The sequence below is a fragment of the Meles meles genome, chromosome 5 (genome assembly GCF_922984935.1).
Source record: "Meles meles chromosome 5, mMelMel3.1 paternal haplotype, whole genome shotgun sequence".
Taxonomy (NCBI): Eukaryota; Metazoa; Chordata; class Mammalia; order Carnivora; family Mustelidae; genus Meles; species Meles meles.
In genome coordinates, this window is record NC_060070.1 from 153392706 (window position 1) to 153414928 (window position 22223).

The 22223-nt window shown below is 51.5% G+C and overlaps 1 protein-coding gene across 1 annotated transcript; it reads left to right on the plus strand.

Moving 5' to 3' along the window:
- Positions 1-6195: 6195 nt before the first annotated feature.
- Positions 6196-20300, plus strand: ZSCAN9 (zinc finger and SCAN domain containing 9). Its single transcript, XM_046004779.1, is given in 6 exon segments — positions 6196-6615; positions 6750-6894; positions 12880-13026; positions 13029-13316; positions 13319-14070; positions 19526-20300. Coding segments are annotated over 5 exon segments (1173 nt in total). The 3' UTR covers positions 13492-14070; positions 19526-20300.
- Positions 20301-22223: the final 1923 nt, after the last annotated feature.

Genomic DNA, 22223 nt, shown 5'->3' on the forward strand with positions numbered 1-22223 from the left:
GAAATCTCTGTTGCTGTTGGTTCTGTTTTTAGACTCTGGCTCGGGGAACCCGTGGCCGGCGCCGGTGGGCCGCCACTAACCCCGGGAGGGCCTGGGCGCGGGTGGCCTATTGACCCGCCGGCCGCGGGGACTGTGCCGGCCCGCGCGCACCCAAAACCAAAAAAGTTAGAGCCGGCGGGGTGGTGGGAGCGGGGCCTCCATCCTTAGAAGTTACAAACGCAACGCGGGGTCTTCACGTCACAGAAGGCCTCCTTGCCCACCGTCTGGGGCGCCCATGGTGGGGGCGCCAGGTCAGGGGCACCGTTGCACTCCGTATGCACGCGGTGGTCAACGCGGCGCAGCTGGTGCTCGGGCTTGGCCAGCACAAAGGCCCCCTTCTTTTCGGGGTGCCCCGTAGGGCCTGCCGCACTCTCGGCTGTGGCTGTCTGGAGCTGGCTCTCGTGCTGGTGCTGCCCCGCGGGAACCCGACGCGTGCGGTCGCGGTTCCGGGCGCTTCCGAGCGCAGCCCTCCGGGGCCTCCTGCAGGTGCGCACCCAGCGAGCGGCGGCGGCGGGCTCGCGGGACAGCAGCGCGGAGCTGGGGGTGCCACGTCCGGGTCCGCCCAGCTCAATCTCCAGCCGCGGCGGCTCCTCGGGCTGGCGTGGGGTGGCGTCGGGCTGGGCGGGAGGCTGTCGCAGCAGGGCCCCACCACGCGGCGCCTGCTCTGGGGCGGCCCTCCTCTGGGGACCCCGGGCCGGGCGAGGCTGGGCCAGCTCCCAGACCCAGGAGAGTCCCTCCGGCCAGCGTCTTCCCGGTGTCGAAGTCCCACACCTTCAGGCCGGACCCGTTGCCGTAGGGAGCTGGACCTCCGTGTCCTCGGGCGCGTACGTGGCAGAACACGGCGTCCTCCGGCTCGGCGCGTGCACGGCGCCCGACACCCGCCTGCACGGCCGCGGGGCCTGCGCTCCCGCTTCTCCTCGCGCCGCAGCCCCGGCTCCTGGCGCTCCCAGGCCCAGTCCAGCAGGGAGGTCCGGAGGCAGCGGGGGGCGCGGTAGTAGCCAAGGAACTTGAGGTAGAAGAGGCTGCACTCGAGCTCCAGGGGGAACGGCAGGTGTCTCTGGAGCTCGCGGTCCAAGCACTAACTGCAGGAGCCGGGCTGTGAGCCGCCGCCCGGCCCCGCCGGCCCGTGCGCCCTGCCGTGGCTGAAGCCGCTCGTCCTAGCCCAGGCCACAGCAGCCTTCCCGAGCGCGGTGGAGGGGATCCGACAAGAGCTGGGCGCTGACGACCCAGCCGTCCCCCGGGCTCACCAGGACCGGGGAGCCTGAGTCCAGGAGCCGCGCCGCCAGCACCGACACCGGCGGCGGCCTGTGGGTCTGATCAGCCCCTCAGTCCTGCGGCGAGTGCGGACAGGAGGCGGGGCCGGCTCCGCTGCGGGGCTGCCGCGACCGAGCCTTCAGCAGCGTTTTGAAGCGGGTCTTCACCTGCCGCGCCTCCAGGACCTTGATGGGTACCAGTTCCCACTGCTGCACACTCTTGAGATGGGCTTTGTCCCCAGTGGTGTAGAGGCTGTTCGCTGGGGCGCAGAAAGCCCCGGGGGGGGGGGGGGCGCTGCGGGCATTGGCCAGGGAGGGGGTGAGGGCAGGATTGTCACTGCTCTCGTCAATGTCAGCCCACCGCTGCGCCCACTGCCGAGACGCTGCCCCATTTACCTATGGGCATGGTCCCTCTGGAGGCCGAGACCGCCACCGGACTGGACAGCGTGGTGACTCTGGCTCTGGGGCTGGGTACGTGGCTGCCCATATGGGTAAAGGAGAAGCGGCTGGGGGTGTGGCATCCCAACACACTGGTCATCTGGGGCAAATCTTGAAGTGGACTGAAATTCGTTATAGTCTTAAGAAAATTTGAGTTAAAAAACCCAGTTACTCCCAAAGGTTTATGTTTATATAAGGAACATATAATGAACACCGTGTACTCACCTACATTTATAATTGTTCATTTTGCCATATTTGCTTTTCTCCCTCTGCTTAAATATTTTGAGGTAAATTATAGATATTACAGATAATACCGTTGAATACCTCAGTACTTTGAAAAATAAGGACATTTTCCTATGGAACTACAATATCATTATTGAACTCAACTGAAGAGAAAAATCAGAGGGAATCTGTGTCCATATAACTTATCCAATAGATAATAAATTTTCAAATTAAAAATAAACTGATTGGGATCTTTAATACTTAAAATTGATGAGAAAGCTATGGGATCTGCCCAAGGTATCACTAAAGGACAGGAAAGAAGGATTCTTTCAAGAACCCAGTTGAAAGTACAGACTGGGGTGGAGGGGTGGACATTTCATTTTAATGCCCAGCTAAGTTAGGACTGGTGCGAGTGGGACTTTCATCCAGTCAATACTGATAGCATGGTAGGCACGGAAAGCTACTCAAAATCCAAAACAAGTGTCTATTACTTTGAAGGAATATTTTGTTCTCTCCATCATTGAGAGGGTTCAATGTAATCAGTTTGCCACCGGGTGACTGCTATTCCCACTGGGTATATTACATCATACCTAGGGTTTAGAATTGGTTGGTGACATCCACAGGGCAGATCAACTTGTCCACTTACTTACTGAAACTGTCTGGGGTTAGTGAAGATTCATATGGCACACACATATTTTTAGACTTGGGTCTATCTACATACCAGCTAGTTCCCCCAATCTCTTTGTTAACAATTCTCTAATTCTTACCCTTCTATCCTTCTCCTCCCTTTTCTTCTCCTCCTCCTCCTCTCCTCGACGCCCTCCTCCTCCTCCTTCTTCATATTTTAAAGCTTATGATGTAACCCACAGAAGAGTCAATATCCCAATATACCTGTTCCCAGATTCAGGTAACACTCAATCTTTTTAGTCTTGTAATCAGCATTTCTTGTTGTCTGAGCTGAGTGGTGTTTTAAGTATTTTCAGAATTCCCAATTCTAAGTAAAAAATAATCCCTTTTGTCCCAGGACAATCACCAGGGTACTGCTATAGGGGAATTTCCCTCCAAACAGACAAGTGGAAGCCAGTGTTTCTCAGAGCTGTTTAACTACAGGGAAATCCAATGCATTATCCACTTGATCCTAGGGTGGAGGCTGCCTGGGTGCTATACTTGACCTACTTAATAAAGATACAGGATCCAGTTAGACAGCCTAGTCAACTATCAGTGACTCACTTGAGAGTTTCATGCAAACAGAAACAGTTTACTTGTCACAGGTGGGCATCCAAAATGCAAGAGAATAACATATTTGAACGGTATTCCAGTTAAAGAAAAGCTGAAAATTTGCAGTCATTATATACTTTGTTGGGAAAGTTTATACTGAGGGCTTTGGGAGTGTGTTGAAGAAGGTGATCAAGATTTCCAGTGTATCTTCTCCATGCTGGTACTCTTAATGATTATGCAGTTATTGGATATTTAGAAGAAGTTAAAATAAAGAATGAGTCCTTTTATGAAGATGGTGCCGAAAGCTAAGAAGGAAGCCCCTGCCCCTCCCAAAGCCGAAGCCAAAGCAAAGGCTTTGAAGGCCAAGAAAGCAGTGCTGAAAGGCCTCCACAGTCACAAAAAAAAAGAAGATCCGCACATCACCTATGTTCGGACGACCCAAGACTCTGCGTCTCCGAAGGCAGCCCAAATACCCTCGAAAGAGCGCCCCCAGGAGAAACAAGCTTGATCACTATGCCATAATCAAGTTCCCCCTGACTACTGAGTCAGCCATGAAGAAAATAGAAGACAACACACTTGTGTTCATTGTGGATGTCAATGCCAACAAGCACCAGATCAAACAGGTTGTGAAGAAGCTCTATGACATTGATGTAGCCAAGGTCAACACCTTAATCAGGCCTGATGGAGAGAAGAAGGCATACGTTTGACTGGCCCCTGACTATGATGCTTTGGATGTTGCCAACAAAATTGGGATCATCTAAACTGAGTCCAGCTGGCTAAATCTAAATACAGTTTTTTCATGATAAAAAAAAAATAAAGAATGAAACGACCTATTTAATGCCCTCAGATGGCTAGTTTGAAGAAAACAACCACAGAAATTTACAAAGATATGGTTTGGGAGTTAAAACGCTGCATCAGATTTACACTAACATGCAAGATACTTTCTTACTGCTGTGATAAAATAATAAGGTTCTGTTAAAAACAAAACATAGTTTGTGCAAAGCTGTCATTCTGGTTGGCATGATAAAATTGATGACTAACAGTACTAATAATTATGCTCTTTTGTATCAATAAGGTTAATTTAGTTGAGTTGGGACTGATTTTGTATTCCTGATAAAAATGCAAGAGACTTCCGTAGCAAAAAATGAAGGAAAGAGGAACAAAGCCAAGAAGGAAAGCAGAAGGAAGGAAAGAAGGAAGGAAGTTAGGGAGGAAGGAGGAAGGTCTACCAATACCTCGGGCCTAGACAAATAAATCGCAGTACCTGCGCTTGATGTACTATCACGCAGCTACCAAAAGAGACCTACATGAGCAATAAAGACGTCTAAGGTACGCGAACCGAAAACGGAAAAGTAAGTGGGGAAAAAGCTAAATGTAAAATAGCTTCATGCCTGTCTATCTGCTGTCTGAGAGAGAGATGGAATTACACCCGCGAACCCCCAGCTAACCGTGACAGAGTCCACCTCAGGCAGGTGGGACGAAGGAGGGACAAGATGGGATTTCACCTTTTGCTTTATTGATTTTGGCATTGCTTGAGATTTCAAAAAAAATCACAGGTAATGTATTCTTTTTTTTTTTTTTTAAATAAGCATTTTCAAGTTAATGGCGTCGGGGCAAGCGTTCCTTCCGTTTGAAACGTGTGCTCCGCGCGCCCGCGCGCGAAATTCCAACCACGTGCTCCGCCGCGGGAGGCGGGAGACGAGACGCGGGAGCCTAGAGCGGCCCGGAAGTGCTCCCGCCCCGAGCGCCCCGCGCGGCAGGCGGCCTCCTCGCTGCGGCGCGTTGTTCCGGCTGGCGCGCTCTGGCCGACGCCTCGCTGGGCTCTCCGCTTCCCGGCCTCGTTCAGTTCTCGTGGGTCGGCGCTGGGACCCCTGGGCGGACGGGCGTGGCAGGGAGGGGGCCGTGGAAGGGGAGCCTTCCCCGCAGAGGGCGCGTCGTCCCGGCTTGGGGAGACGCGCGGGCAGGGTCTGGGAGGAACGCGGGGCTGGAGGGCCGCCCCCTGGAGTAGCGGCCCGCAGGTCGGACTGGGCAGGAGACGCCTGGAGTCTGACAGCCTCGGGGACGGGGAAGGGAAGCACAGAGTAGAACGTTCAGTCCCTCAGCTTTTGGTTCTGAGAGCGGGTTGAAGCGCTGTGAGCGGGTTGATTTTGGGTGCAGGATCCTGCAGCCCTGGCGCGCGCGCACTCACGGGGAGCCTGTTGGGGATGCGTGCTCCTGGGCTCCCTGTCCTGTTCCCACCCCTGTGCCCAGGGCCCGCTCCCTGCGTGTCCACCACAGCGCCTGTCCAGCGGGAATTCAGCTTTGGGGCTGCCCTTGCTGACATTGTGCAGACCCACAGGCTTCCTGGGTCGCCCGCACTACCTGGGCTTCTGTGGATTCTGAGGACTGTCCTCACAAAGAACTTGACCTTAGGCAACGTACTTAACTTCCCCTGACCTCCCTTTCCTATCTCCTGCAATAGTGGTTGTTAATCAAACTGCAGAGGGTCGTGTGAGCATTAACCGTGGTATGGTATTGAAAGCATGAGTCCCATGAAAGTAAGTTCATTCATTGATCAAAGACACGAATACTTTGTCTAATTTCACTTTTACATAATGTGTGAGCTTTTTAACCATTCTGAGTGAACTGTTTGGCCCCTGATTTCTCCATGAGCATTCTCCGTTGCTGTTTCTTCACTTTGAGAGACTGAGATTGAAGGAAGATAAGAAATTGGCTGATGATCACACAATTAGTAAATGTTAGAGCCAGAATAAAACCCAGTTCTGAGTGACTTGAAAGTGCATGCTTTTTGCACATTACAGTCTTATGTTTCCCATTCTTCCCATCCTTTGGTCACCAAGTGACTTTACTTTCAGTGAAGAGCCCTGGGACCTAAGACGGTTGTTTGCATAATCAGGGCCCATCATTAGCTATTGCCATTTTTCTATGTAAATGATGGTTTTTACTGCTTAGGAGGGAAACTTTAAAGGTGTTTCTAAAATATAGCTCCAGCTGGAGGGTGCTTTCTAAATTCTTCAAGGACAAGATGAATACAGACTCAAAGGAGGTTTTCCCCTTGGGTGGGCAAGCTCCTGAAGTTTGGGAAGAACTTCTGACAGTCAAAGTGGAGATGGAAAGTCGTGTCCGAATGCAGGAGTCCAGGCTGAAACCTAGCAATCTTATGGGGAGGGAAATTTTCCGAAGGCGCTTTCGACAGCTGTGCTACCAGGAGACCCCTGGACCCAAGGAGGCCCTCACCCGACTCCAGGAACTCTGCCGCCAGTGGTTGAGGCCACATGTGAGCACGAAGGAGCAGATCGTGGAGCTGCTGGTGCTGGAGCAGTTCCTGACCATCCTGCCCACGGAGCTGCAGCCCTGGGTGCGGGAGCACTGCCCGGAGAGCGGGGAAGAGGCTGTGATTTTGCTGGAGGATCTGGAGAGCGAGCTTGATGAACCACAACTTGAGGTAGAAAGGGAGATCTGCCAGGAAAAAGTGTATGTGCATGACCCTTGAATGTGTTGTTTTGTATCCCCTTGACTAACTCTAACCCTGCTTCCTGGTACTTTCCAGGAAGACAAATTTCATCTCTTTGTTCCCAGGTGGTGGCCAACACACAGGGGCAAGAAGTCCTCTCTGAAGAAGTGCCTCTGGGAGCGCCGACTTCACTGAGCCTCCAGTCCGGGCCTGAGGAGTCCCAGCTTACCTGTGACACTGCTCGGCAGCCCCACGCTGTTGGAGAGACAGGTGAGGGACAGGATTTTTCTGGTGCTGAGCAGCCCTCCCTACCCGCCTCCCCAAGCAAAAACAAATAAAAAGCCCAGACCCAAGGAGCCAGGTGATCAGAAGTCCCTTTGCCAGGTGAAGCAATGCTCCTTGTTTCTGGTGCACAGTGCGCTCACTGTGTCCCCTTACCTCACGCTCAGGATCCCTGGCCCAGTCCCATCCTGGAGGCTCTCTGGTCTCCTGGCACATGGCAGCTCAGGGAGGCCTCCAGGAATCACTATGGGGAGAAGCTTTAGAGAATCGCTGTATAGACAGGATCAGATCCTGGCTTTGCCTCTGGAAGCTGCTGGTACGTGGGTGGGTCACTTAACCATTTGCTCTCAGTTCCCTCATCTCCAGAATGGGGTTGATCATAGCACCCCCTTAGTCTGCTCGGGCGCTCGTAATAGACTAACACACACCATTTATCTTCTCAGACATTTATCTTCTCACAGTTCTGGAGGCTGATGTCCAAGATCACGGTGCTTGCAGGGTGGGCTATTGGTGAGACCTGTCTTCCTTCTTGGTGACGCTGCCTTCTTGCTTTGTTCTCACAGGTGCCTTTCTCTGGGCAGGTGTCTCTTGGGGTGGGGGAGGGGAGAAGTGAGGGAGTGAGAGAGGGAGAGAGTGGGAGGGAGAGAAAGCTCTGGTTTTTCTTCCCGTTTTAAGGACATCAATCCTGTTGGATCAGGGCCCTGAATTACCTGAATTACTTTCCTAAAAGCCCCTAGTTCTAAATACAGGCGGGCTGCGTCACGTGACTGGGCGGGAGAAAGCTGAGACAACTGTCAAGCACGTGCGCACCACGGAAGGGGGTTGTAGCGCTGAACGCTACCAGCGGACGGAAGGCACTTGGCAAGCCGATTCTCTGGCTGCCCTTGTCAGTCTGGCCGGCGCCGCGGGGGGACGCCATAAGCACGCTTCGTGGCTGGCAGACGGCGTGGGGGAGTCCAGTGGAACCAGCCTCTGCCGCTTCCTGGCGGGGCACGTCGTGGTGGGTGCCGTCCTGGGCACATGGGGCCGCGCCAGCTGCCTTCCCGTCCTGGCCGTTCCCGCCGCAGCTTCCGTCTGATTTGTCACACCGGCCGTTGTCGTCACCTCTTACTGAGGCTTGGCCGTCCAGCGGTCCGTGTGCAGTGCGCCTGCTGGTCCGGTTTTCCGCCATCCCCCTGCGGAGCAAAGCCAGGCTTCCCTTGCTGCGCGCCTCCCGCCTGTTTATTCTGTGTGCCCTGGCGGTCGTATGGTTATCCCAGATTTCTGCCATTTGGAACATATCTGTTGACTTAAATTAAAAAGATATTTCTGAGTGACTTCTGTTACTCAGCAGACCTTCCTCTGGCTCCTCTGAACTCATCCGATTGAAAGTCCTTTGGTTTCTGGGCGCCTGGGTGGCTCAGTCCATTAAATGTCCATTCTTGATTTCTGCTCAGGTCATGATCTCAGGGCTCCATGTTAGGGTCCGTGATCAAAGGAACGAGACTGACACAAAGCGAAAATCAAGCAAAGTTTTATTTCGCGCCATGCATCAGAAACCAAACTGCATCAGAAACCAAACTGCATTAGAAACCAAACTGCATTAGAAACCAAACCGACTGGTAGGTGCCCGAGTCTTGCTGGGGACCACCACCTCCCAGTCGCTGGGGTCCCCCCTGGAGGCTCCCTGCCTCACCCTCACTGTACCACAGACCCACTCCCGGCATGGCTGCACCGTTGGCTCTTGAGAGGCTGCTCCTCATGGCGGCGCTGCCCGAGGTGGCGTGGCTGCTTGCGGCGGCGCTGCTGCTGATACTCTGGCTCAGGATGGCATCGCTCGTGGCATCGCAGTGGTGCTGCTGCTGCTGCTGCTCTGGGCGGTGCTGCTCGCGGTGGCGCTGCTGCCGCTGCTGCTCTTGGCGGTGCACGGGGCGATGCCGCTGGAGTTGGCGCCGCTGCTGCTGCTGCTCTGGGCGGTGCGGTGCAGGGGGCGATGCCGCTTGAGGTGGCGCCGCCACCGCTGCTGCTCTGGGCGGTGCACGGGGCGATGCCGCTCGCTGTGGCGCCGCTGCCGCTCGCAGTGGTGCACGGGGTGGCACCGCTCGTGTTACAGCTCAAGGCTGCCCCGCCGCCGCTGCTGCTCTGGTGCAGGAGGGGGTGCCGCTCACTGTGGCGCTGCTGCCGCTGCTGCTCCCGGTGGTGCACAGGGAAATGCCGCTCGCTGTGGCGCTGCTGCCGCTGCTGCTCCCGGTGGTGCACGGGGCGATGCCGCTGGCTGTGGCGCCGCTGCCGCTGCTGCTCGCGGTGGTGCATGGGGCGATGCCGCTGGCTGTGGCGCCGCTGCTGCTGCTGCTCGTGGTGGTGCACGGGGCGGCACCGCTCGTGTTACGGCTCAAGGCGGCCCCGCTGCTGCTGCTGCTCTGGTGCACGAGGCAGTGCCGTTCGCTGTGGCGCCGCTGCCGCTGCTGCTCTGGGCGGTGCACGGGGCGATGCCGCTGGCTGTGGCGCCGCTGCCGCTGCTGCTCGCGGTGGTGCACGGGGCGATGCCGCTCGCTGTGGCGCCGCTGCCGCTGCTGCTCTGGGCGGTGCACGGGGCGATGCCGCTGGCTGTGGCGCCGCTGCTGCTGCTCGCGATGGTGCACGGGGCGGCGCCGCTCATGTTACAGCTCAAGGCGGCGCCGCTGCCGCTGCTGCTCTGGTGCACAAGGCGGTGCCGCTTGCTGTGGCGCTGCTGCCGCTGCTGCTCTGGGCGGTGCACTGGGCGGTGCACGGGGCAGCGCCGCTCATGTTACGGCGCCGCTCGTGTTACAGCTCGCGGTGGTGCAGGGCTCTTGCTAAAAAAAAAATACTGTCCTCCATCCAGCCTCACAGACCATCTTTTATAGAGGTGGCTGAGCCCCGCCCACACACAGGTGGCCAATCGGATTTCAACCTACCACAGTTAATATATGCACACCCCTCTGACTGAATACGGCTATCTGGCCTGGCCCGCCCCTATATCCGGGGTTTACAGTACCTCTGCCTAATCAGGCCCCTACACTCCATACTCCACGGGGAGTCTGCTGGAGATTTTCTCTCTCTCTCCCTCTGCCCCTTCCCACGCTTGTGCCCTCTCTCTCTCTCTCTATATATATATAAAATAAATACGTCTGTTTAAAAATCCTTTGGTTTCATTTTCCTCCTTCATGAACATCTTTGTAATTTCTTCTTTTGTTTCTTCCTTATCTCCCCGTGAACTTGTGCTTTTTATTTTCCAGCCATCATTTCCTTTCTTCTGCCTTCTGAACCCTACTGGGAGCCCCTTCTTTCAGGAAGCCCATCTGAGCAAGTCCTTCCTCCAGTCCTTCCTTCTGTCTGTCCATCACTCCCTCCCTCTATCCAGTCATCCATTAAGCATTTCCGGTGGCCGCAGGAGAGTGTCCAGAGGGCATCTACAAATCAGAGTTCTCTTACAGGACTATCATTGCACATCTGTGTCTTCAGGAAAAGCCAGTTTTGCATAGCGACATAGTGTTTGAGATCAAAAGGACTGAATCCAAGTTCCAGCTCTTCATTTTTATTTTAACTAAGCAGCATGTAAGGTTACTTTGTATCACTGAATTTGAGTTCCTTTTAGAACTACTGATGGTAAAAAAAAATCCAAATAATATAGCAGTTTATATAGTAAAACATGAAAGTTCCCTAAATTTTATTCCCCAGGAGTAACACCCTTGTCAAATTGCTGTGTATTTTCCAGACTTTCTCTGCATACATGCAGAGTCTGTCATGCTATGTGTTTACCTTTTATTTGCTATTCAATTCTTTCAGGAGGTGGGGTAATAACCTCAGGGGGTTTTGTGGTATGTTAGTTTGAAAACAGTGCACGGTACTTTGTGAGTCACCGGAGGCTGTGTAAATGGTAATAGAAGGTGAGAAGTGTCTTTGTTTTTATATTCTACACAGTTCTCTTGTACATTTCAAATGTAAGTGTGAAGGCAGAAGGGCAGTCCTGATCCTACTCGTGGCCCGTTACTTCTCTGCAGATGCATTTCTGTTTTCCAGACCTGTTGTCATCCACCAGCCAAAAGGAGCAGGAGAACATGGTCTAGCAACAGAGGAGTCTGCAGAGGTTCCTGTTCAGGTGTGTGAGGGACAGTAGTCAGATGTGGGAGAAAGAGCTGGATGTTTTGGTAAAAAGAGGAGGGCTGGAGGCTGATCTTGGGCTCTCTGGTTTGCAAGGAAGAAATCTGTTGGTGCACAGGCTTTTTGAGAGCTTCCCAGGAGTAAGCTGAAACCAGCCCCCTCCTGTGGGGGGCAGGTAGAGACCAAAGACAGCAGCAGGCAGTGGTTTTAATAAGCAAAGGAGGCTTACACGGGAGGCTCTTCTGGTTAGCAGCAGCGTAAGTAACTCTCCACACCCATCTTAAAAGTTTCGGCAGAGTCCTTATCTGGCTTCAGTCTTGTGTAGTATCCTGATGGTGTTGTCCTCTTGTCACTGTCACTGGCCTTGGGGTATCTCCTGGGAGTGGGGCAGTCAGGTGGAACTCACAGTCCAGGACAGAGGAGAGAGTGAGGAGCTTCCAGTGGTCAGGGTCCAGCTCATGGGTCACTTGGCAGTCATGTCTTCCTGATGGCTTCCCCCAGCAGTCCTACCTGCGGAGTCCAACACATCTCGGGGATAGCTGTTCCAGGGTGTTTGGACAGTTTGGGTCTGTCTGTCTCCATTCTTACCTTCAACTCCTCCAGGTCTGCTGGGGTTGGCTGGACGGTATCCAGTAGGGGCCGGTTCTGTCGGGAGTGTTTGCTGCAGGTGCCTGTCCCTGGGCCGTCATTTGAGGCCATCGTAGTAGGACTGGCTTAATGCTTTCTTTTATTCGTTCAACAAATATTTATTGAAAACTGCTTCTGCCACCCATGATTCAAGGAAGAAAACAGAAAGATCCTGCTATCATGGAGATTAGACTGTGGCAAGGGAGGTGATGCAGGGTGTTAGAGGGTGGCAAGCTGTGGCATGAGGCAGAACGGAAGCAGCGGAGGGAGACTGTGAGTGCGGTGGGGGGCGAGCTGATTGCAGTAGTAGGGAGAAGTAAGGAAGTGGGAGCTGAGTGAAAACTTGAAGGAACGAGGGAGACAGACTTGCTGCCACCTGAGCAGGGCCAGTGAAGTGTGTGGGGAACACACCTGGGGCGGTGCTGATTTCACACTTGTCAAGTACTCCTGACACCCCTGGAGTGGTGGGATTGAATACTTGTCCCATAAAGGAATGCGTAAGTACAGGGTGACTTCCCTTGGTCACTGTGAGGCTCCCCACTTTAAAAGAGGGGAGGGCTTTTTTTTTTTTTAAGATTTTATTTACCTGCTTTTTAGAGAGCGTGTGTGCGAATGGGGGAGGGGTGAAGGGACAGAGAGAATCTCGAGCAGACTCTGTGCTGAGTCTGGAGCCTGATCCAGGGCTCAATCCAAGGACCCCGGACCTAAGCCCACTGAGCCACCAGGTGCCCCATGGTGAGGGAGTTCTAAGGGAGAACTAAGCGAAGCCATCCTGGTCTTGACCCACACCTCCCCATGAAGACGTAGAAAGAATTCTCTCCAGGCCCAGGCCAAGTAAGGTTGGACTGAGCCACATTTTGCCAAGGAGGCCAGACTTCTTGTTACCTGGAGGAAGGTGTTACCACACTGACCCTGCTGTTTTTAAGACTTTATTTATTTGACAGAGAGAGAGACAGCAAAGAGAGGGAACACAAGCAGGGGGAGTGGGAGAGGGAGAAGCAGGCTTCCTGCGGAGTAGGGAGCCCAATGCGGGGTTTGAAATCAAGACCCCAGGGATCACAACCCGAGCCCAAGGCACTTAGGACTGAACCATCCAGGCGCCCCAGCCCTGCTGTTTCTAACCTCCTCTCTGCTCTGCGATGTGGGGCCACGTCAGGTTTGGAGCCACCTGTCCTTCTGTGCACACAGTGACCCTCCCATAGACTCGGGAAACAAATGACATTTGCCTGATCTCCTCTGTTTCAGATGCAATGACCAAGGCTGACAGAGAGCTGGTGCTGAGAAAAGACTGTCCTAAGACAGTGGCGTCCCATGGGGAAATATTTCACGGACGGACTTTGGAGGAATCCCCCCAGGACCCCCAACATGGAGAACCCGGTGACCCTGCGGGTTGGGCAGCAGGGTGCTGGGCGGCCTCCGAGGAGAGCGAAGGCACAAGTGTGACGCGTGTGGGAAGAGCTTCGCCCAGAGCGCAGGCCTTGTTCGCCATCGGAGGATCCACACGGGGGAGAGGCCATATGAGTGCAAGGAGTGCGGGAAGACCTTCAGTCGGAGCTCGGGTCTCTTCAACCACCGCGGGATCCACAACGTACGGAAGCGGTACCGCTGCGCGGAGTGCGGCATGGCCTTCAGCCAGAGCGCGGGTCTCATCCAGCACCAGCGGACCCACACGGCCGAGAGGCCCATCAGTGCGCCCAGAGCGGCAAGAGCTACGGTCGGCGCTCGTTCCTCATCGAGCACCAGAGGAGCCACACGGGCGAGCGGCCTCACCGGTGCACGCAGTGCGGGAAGAGCTTCAACCGCCGCTGCAACCTCAGCCGCCATCACAAGGCGCCCGCGGCGGCCGCGCCGGTCTAGTCGTCGCTGGTGGCCGGCCTTCCCGATCGCGGGCCGGTTCGCGTGCCGCCGCGTTCCCAGCGAGAACTGGCCTGCGGGCTGCGCGCACCCGAAGGGGAGGTGCGGTGTCTGGAGCTGCTGCTTTCCCTCGGGTCCGTCGCCCACTCCCGGGCCGCCCTGCCCGCACCCCCGTAGGTCCCGGCTTCGAGAGCGCGGCCACACCTTCCTGGGCGCGGGATAAGTCGCCCGGCCGGGCCCCAGGCCTGAGGGTCCGTGTCGGGCGGAGCTCCTGGCGAGCGCGGAGCTCTGCGGACGGGCCTCGGTAAACGGGCTGCGGCGTCCCTGTCCCCTGCGTGGCCCAGCCCGCGCGGGTCGCCGCAGCTTCCGGTTCCGGGAGCGCCGCCCGCCGGGAAGCTGTGCCGTCCTTGTGCGCGTTCCCGCAGAGCCGGCTTCGGGCTTCACTTCCCGGGGTCGCCCGGCTGTGTCCGCGGGGCGCGGTCACTGACAGGCCCTCGTGCTTGCCCCTCACGTCCGCGCTTTGCCCGCCGTCTGTGTCCCAGGCCCAAGGCCGCCGCGGAGTTGGGTCACCAGCCACATAAGGTGCTTGTGCTTTATTTATTTATTTTCTAAAATGTTTTATTTGACCTGAGCCTAAGGCGGCTGCTTAACTGATTGAACCACCCAGGTTCCCGACACCCCTTCTTGCACCGAGGCCGCCTCTCCTTTCTCTACTGAGTGGGTGGCCCAGGAAGTCGTCACTCCTGGTGGCCAGGGGAGGGGAGCGCTGGCTGGGCGTGGGGCGGGGCGCAGCACCGCGGACCGCTCTCCCCGTTCTCCAAGAGGTGACATCATTACTCAATGTGAGTATGATCTCTAACAAGGCCAAAGGAGGGTTGGACAGCAGTGAGAGACCGCCCAAGTTAAAATGCTTGTGGGACTTTTTCTTTTACCTCCATTTTTTAAGAAAAGTATATTACAGACTGCTGTCATGTGAGCTTTAGAAATAAATTCATACTTGGATCAGGGGAGCAGAGAGAAAAAAGTAAGTTAATATGAAAAAGTGAAGCTATGTCCTGAGTAGAATGCCCTGCTTTCCCTGAACTGAGCGTTTAGTTCATATGTAACATGAATTTGCCCTGCAGCAGTCTTTCTATCAAATTGGTGTAGGAGTTCTCCCTCCCAGCGTCTCCCCAACACACACTGAAACCCCACCCCCACCCCCCACCCCCACCCGGCCGGCTGATGCTGGCCAGGCAGGAGGCTCACATGGCAGCCAAGTATCCCACAGTCCTGGAGACTGGGAGGTACGCATCAGGGCACCAGCTCAGGCTTAGATGACTGCACCTTCCTTTGTGCTCACAGCACCTCTCTCAAGTGCCTGGGGGAGGGAGGGACGGAGAGAGACAAGACGGACAAACTGAGGCTCAGAGACAGAGACAGACGGAGACAAAGACAGAGAGCAAGCTTCTTAAAAGGGCACTAATCCCACCCTTAAGGACCTTGTCTGACCCTAATTACCTCCCAAAGGTCCCATGTCAATATATCATCACGTGGAGTTAATTTTAACGTATGTGTGTAAGAGGGGGACACACAAACATTCAGTCCACTACACAGCCCCACCGCGTCCAGTGGCTGCTCTTGACACATCACGTTTCTTAGCTCTGCCTGAGAACTAAACATACCCGTATGTTTATATAATCCTGTTACTGTGAATAAGGAGTTTTATTTCTTCCTTTCCTTTTTTCTTTAATTGTGATGCACAAGCCAGTCTCTCCAGCACAGTGTGGGGCGGGAGTCATACTATTAGTCATCCTTATCTTATTCCTAATTTTGAATGGATGTATCTGATGATTTGCCAAAAAATAATATTTTCTTTGTGTTTCTGATAATTATCCTCATAACATTCAGAATATTCCCTCCTCATTTGCAAGAATTCTTTGTCATGAATAATTTCTTTTAGAGAATATTAGCCTAGTGTCTCTTTCCCATTCTCTACTTCTATTTTTTTTATTTTTTTTAAGATTTTGTTTATTTATTTGTCAGAGAGCGCACAAGCAGGCAGAGTGGCAGGCAGTGGCAGAGAGAGAAGCAGGCTCCTCGCTGAGCAAGGAGCCTGATGCGGGACTCAATCCCAGGACCCTGGGATCATGACCTGAGTCGAAGCAGCCACTTAACCAGCTGAACCACCCAGGCATCCCCCATCCTCTATTTTTAAATAAAATTATTTCCTTTTTGGAAATAAGGAGAGCCTGTGTACAGAACTGGATTAATTATAATCCTTGGTATGATTCATGACATACACTCATCGTTGGTCCATGAATGCCATGCTTTTGATTTATTAGTTTGGTAGTTAGTTAGATAGTTAATTCAGTACGTAGCACTCATTAATGTGTCATTATTAACACAAACAAAAGATCTTGAAAAACACCTGTATGGGCAATCACTCGGCATCCCTCATCTTTGTCACCCACATTTCCCAGTTAAAGGACATTATCTTGAATCCTGATTTTATTATTTCTTGCTTTCCAGTTTATGTACTTTTATTGCATAGATTTGCATTCCTAAGAACTATAATTTTTAATTGATTTTAATGACTTTGTAAAATTCCCTTTTTTTAAAAAAAGATTTTATTTATTTATTTGGCAGAGAGACACAGCAAGAGAGGGAACATAAGCAGGGGGAGTGGGAGAGGGAGAAGCAGGCTCCCCACTGAGCAGGGAGCAGGGAACCTGATGTAGGGCCTGATACAGGACCCTGGATCATGACCTGAGTTGAAAGTAGATGCTTAACAACTGAGCCACCCAGGTACCCCAACTCTTTATAAAATTTCTTATGTTCAATCTTGTCTTTTAATTCATCAGTTTAATCCAATTGTGTTTATTATGATTATCAGTTTATTGCTACCACCCAATTTTGCCTTTCCTTTTTCCATGATCTTTCTTTAATTTTTTCTCTGTACCTGTTTTATGTTGGTTAATTTATATTTTCTTCCCTTTCTCCCATTTACATGTTTGAAAATTATATATTTTTAGTCTTTCTTTTTACTGGTGACACATAAAATTTCAGTATGCCCACCTGATTTAAGAGATTATGAGACTAATCTGTGTGTGTGCCCTTCTGTGTGATGTTGCACAAAACCTGAATGCCTCCCAGGAGCTACAACCCTTGATTAGTATTTTAGTTACACTTGACCTCAAGTTGACCTTGTCACTATAATTATTATTACTGGGTTTTTATAATCAGTGACTAATTAGATTTTCACATTGTGTTCTAACACATTCGTTTTTTGTTTTTTTTTTTTTTAATGTTTTTGACAGAGAGAGGGAGATCACAAGTAGGCAGAGAGGCAGGCAGAGAGAGAGAGGAGGAAGCAGGCTCCCTGCTGAGCAGAGAGCCCGATGTGGGGCTCGATCCTAGGACCCTGAGATCATGACCTGAGCCAAAGGCAGAGGCTTAACCCACTGAGCCACCCAGGTGCCCCTAACACATTGGTTTTGCTCACTGAGGCTTTCTTAAAGATTTGGCAATGGTGGGTTCCTTTAGGCTTTGGGTGAACATGTTTTCATTTACTCTCTCCCTTGAGTGTTGGTTTCCGTGTATTTGCAGTGAGAGAGCCCTCCGGAACTGTCTGCTTGGAACGCTGCCAGTTCTTTTCTTTCAGCACTTTGAAGTGCTTCTTCCAACTTGAGATTTAGGTCTTCATCAGTTCCTGCAACTCTCAGCCAGCCTCTCCCTCAGAGTTCTCTTGGCTCTCCTGTTACTCGTGGGGACTGGGCTTTCTCACGCTTCGGCCGGGTCTCACTCCCATTGTGTTTTGCTGATCTTCATCTCTCTGTGATCTGTGTCTTCAGATCAGCTTTACAGTTTACTTATTTTCCATGAGCTATATTTAGTATGTTGTTTATTTCACATAGATTTTCATCTCAATGCCTATATGTTTCATTTCCTAATGTTTTATTTGATTTTTTTCAAATCAGTCTGCTCTTCTCACTTTATATCCTGTTCTTCCATTTATGGCTTCTAGGGGCCTAAAAAATAGTTAAATGTTCTAAATGCATCTTACTATTTCCTCAGATCATTATGTATCTGAGGCTCTTAGTGAGCCAACTCTGCTGCTCGTTTCTGCAGACTTTTTCCAGGGTAAATGCTTACTCCTGTGGTCCGTTATTTTCTGCCATTGCTCATTCTCAAGACAGATTATTTTGTTTATCTGTGGAAGTGCCCTGTGTTCTAGGGCATGAAGTGTCACTATGGGGTTGTTCTTTTTTTTTTTTTCTTTTTTAAAGATTATTTATTTATTTGAGAGAGAAAGAGAGAACGAGCAAGGGGAGGGGAGAGACAGAGGGAGAGGGAGAAGCAGAACCCCCATGGAGCAGAGAGCCTGATGGGGGCTTGATCCAGGACCCCGAGATCATGACCTGAACCGTGAGCTGAAGGCAGAGGCTTTACCGATGGAGCCACCCAGATGCACCGTTTGTTGTGGTTGTAACATATATCTACAAATTCCCTTACACTCCTGCCTGCCAAACGTAGAGTCTAATTCCATTCTCCTTGAGTGTCAGCTGAATTTATCCTCTGGTTCAGAGATTCCTTCCTCATCTGTGCCCAGTTTTCTAGGGAGCCCATTAAAGGCACTCTTCAGTTTTGTTACAGCGCTTTTCATGTCTAGTGCTGCTTTTTTGGTTCTTTCCTCAGATTTCCATCTGTCTGCTGACATTGCCGGTGCACCTTCTTGCACACTGTCTGCTTTCTCTGCTAGAGCCCTGAGCGTATTTTTCACAGTTCTTTTAAATTCATGGTCTGATAATTTCCGCATTCCTGCCATGTGTCGTTCTGATGTTTGTGCCGTCTTTTCAAATTATGTTTTTACCTTTTGTTATGTCTTGTCCTTTTTTTCTTGAGAGCCAGACAAGATGTGCTAAGTAGAAGTAAGTGTTTTAAAATAGCCTTTAGCAATGTGGTGGCAAGGTGTGGGAAGCAGTCTATTATTATTTTATATTATTTTTATTTATTTATTTATTTGTCTTAGCACACGCATGGGCAGGGTGGAGAGAGTTGGGGGGAGGGGCAGAGAGAATCCCAAGCAGACTCTACAGTCAGCACAGAGCCTGAGTTGGAGCTCAGTCCCATGACCCTGGAGCATGACCTGAGCTGAATCAAGAGTCGGTCACTTAACCAACTGAGCCACCCAGGTGCCCCAAAAGTATTCTCTTACTAAAAACCAAACAGGGGTGCCTGGGTGGCTCAGTTAAGCATCTCGCTTAAGCTCTGGTCATGATTTCAGGCTCCTGGGATCAAGCCCCGTGTGGGTCTCCTTACACAGCAGAGAATCTGCATCTCTCTCTGCCTGCTGCTCCCCCTGCTTGTGCTTTCTCTTTCAAATAAATAAATAAAACCTTAAAAAAAACCGATAAGACAGCTGGCCCCAGATGCAGTCACCTATGCTAAGCCTCACATCCTCAAACTGAGATGCAACTTAAATACCATTTGGCTCTCCTCAACTGGAATCACAAGTAAACCAGTCGATCAGGAATCAGCTGGTCAGGGCTGGTTAGGGAATGTGCCTGGTAGGTGCCTGTCGCCCCTACAGGAATCTTTCCCAGGAATGACCAACCCACTTTTTCTGCCCAGAGTAGCTTCCTTGTCCAGAGACCCTGTGCGTTTAATCTTCCAGTTTGCACGGCTCCTCTCCCTCTGATACACGGGGTGCTGCCCAATTCAGGGATTGCTGAATACAGCCAATAAGATCTTTAAAAGGTACTCAGTTGAATTTTGCTCTCAGTGAACCTTTGTGTCTAGACTGAACTTCACAAGTGTTCCTTAGTGTCCTCTTATCTTCAGTGGGACGTGGTGGCTGTGACTGGTGATTCCCTTTTCCCACAAGGAAGGCTAGAGCCGGCCGAATTGGGGATCTGTCTTCCCCCAGGTCAGGGAGGATCTGATGGCTCCCCAGCAGGTTAGGCTCGGGTTAACCGGTTTCCCCCGAAGGCAGCTTTATTGAAAAGAACAGGATGCTCTGGCATAACTAAAAATGGTTCCCTTTCCTCTCCTCCAGCTGGAAGCACAGGGGCGTTTTTCTCTGCTGTTTCCTGTGGAAACGGTCACGCTCCTGGAGGTAAAACACACAGTACTGAGGGGGCCGCCCTGTGACTGGAGCTCCCTGGAGTTTTTACCAACTCTCAGAGTTGCCCACATGGAGCCTCCGGCCGTGCCTCCATTCAGGTTCCGGCATTCCTGCCCTCGCTTGGTGGCGCACATCCCTACTCTTGAGTTCTGCTTCCCGCACCTTCCCTCCCTGGATTCATCGGTCTCTCCAGCCGCGGGTCCGCAGTTTGCCATGTCCTCCCCTGTCTCCTGCATCCAGAAGAGTTACTGATGTTTCAGTGTTCGGGACAGACTGGTCGCTTGCACGTTCCTCACACGCAGAAATGGGAACCCCACACTGTGTGAGCCGACTTGTCACTTCTCCCGGCCAGATTGGGGAGTGGGGTGTGACACCGAGGCTAGATCTTAGATCATGGAGGAACGGGCGTCCAGCTGCCTCTCAGCTCGTTCCCGGAGAGAAGCGAGCTGCCATGCCCTTGCACTCAGTGGGGGGCGGTGGGGGCGGGGGACAGGCCCTGAGAGAACTGAGGCCTCCTGCAGGCCGGCGGTGCTAGCGAACTCTGTTGGGAGGAAGTCCTCCGGCCCTGGTCCAGGACAACAGCAGCCTTGGCTGAGCCTTGACTGGAACCCCGTGGAAGACCCTAAGCTAGAATTACCTTCTTCCTGTATTCCTGAGTTCCTGAACGATTGGAATTGTGGAAGATAATAAATATCGTTTCAAGCCACTGAGTTTTGAAGTACTGTGTTACACAGAAATAGGTAGGGACACCTTGGCTCACTCGGTAAGCGTCTGCTTTCAGATCAGGTCATGATCTTGGGATCAACTCCTGCATTGGGCTTCCTGCTCAGTGAGGAGTCTGCTTCTCCCTCTCTCTGCCCTTCCCCACCACTCATGCTTTCTCTCTCTCTCAAATAAATATAAGATCTTTAAGAAAGAGAAATAGCTAGCTCAGTACACTGCCTTACTGGTGGCCTGTGTCCAGGCACAGGATCTCTGAAGGTTTCTTCAGTGCCATTTCACAACCTGGCACGGTACCTGCAGGTTCCCTCCTCACTTCTGGCGCCAGGGAATTTACTGTTCTTTCTTTGGAGCTCAGCTATTAAATTTTCATTTGTTATGCTTTATTATTTACTTGCAGCAGTTGGCCATGCTAACATATGATCTTCTGTAAAATTACAAATTACTAAAATTAACTTCAGAAAGGTCAGAAAATTTAAAGAGACTACATATTTCTTAGAATCAGGTTTGATTAAATATGATAAAACAGTCCAAGTAATAGTGGCTTAAATAAAACTTCATTTTTCTTTTTTATAAAAGAAGTATAGAGACGGATAGTTTAGGACAGCTATGGCAGTTCCATTGTGTCATACAGGGAGATACACACACACACACACACACGTTGTTTCCAGGGCTATAGGCTTATACGTTTCTGTTAAACTGCTGCGGTGTCTGCTGACATTTCTCAGGATCAACTTAAGATCCAGTGAGGCTGCTAGATCTCCAGCAGCCACATCTACAGTATAAGAGTATATACAGTATAAGTATAAGAGTACAGTATAAGAGTAAAGGGGTAAGAAAAGAAGAATGAAAGAATTCTAGTCCTAGCTGAGCCAACTCCCTGTAGGCCCTTAGCTGAGAGCCCCACAGCACTTCCACAGCCACATTGACTGGGCTGTAGTCTCAAGGCCACGGCCAGCTGCTTGGGAGGCTGCAAAACATTGTCCTGTATTCCAGTTAGAATCAGGACATGGCTCTGCAGAGGAGAAGGAAAATGGATGTTGGGTGGACGGTGAGAAATCTCTGCTGCAGACAGAGAAGAAACAGAAGAATTGTCAAAGTTCTAGTCCTAAGGGACGCCTGGGTGGCTCAGTTGGTTAAGCGGCTGCCTTTGGCTCAGGTCATGATCCTAGCGTCCTGGGATCGAGTCCCACATTGGGCTCCTTGCTTGGCAGGGAGCCTGCTTCTCCCTCTGCCTCTGCCTGCCACTTTGTCTGCCTGTGCTCTCTCTCTCTCTCTGACTAATAAATAAATAAAATCTTAAAAAAAAAAAGTTCTAGTCCTAAGACAGCACCAGGTTCAGTGAGTTTTACAGTAAAACTATAAAAACTTTTCTGGAGCATAGAGAAAAAAGGAAATTATTCCAAGTAGGGTCTGCCCCCCTAGTTTTGTTGAGAAATAATTGACGTACATCACTGTATACATTTAAGCCAAGTTCTTTTATAAAGTAAATATTACATCAATATTAAGACCTGTCAAAAGTAGCATAGAGAAAACTAACAAATTTACTTATAAATATTAATTCAAAAATCTCACATAAATACTAGCCCCAAAGGTCCATAGCACATAGCACAGGAAGGATGGACTATGACTGATAAACATTTAACACGCACTATTAAGCTAGGAATAAATAATTAAAAATTAAATCTTAAAGATAACTTCTGAATTGGCAGCATGAGGATCTCCTTGGATCCACTCAGAGTGAAACAGTCATAACTGGTGAACATTACCACTTACAATCTCTGGAAATTGTCCGAAGAGCAAACAGCAAATAAGGAAACATTTGTTCAAGAAAATCTACTAAATTTTGGTACGAACACAATCTGGAGCACTTGTGCCATGAGCTACTTCCTGTCTATCCGCATCCGCA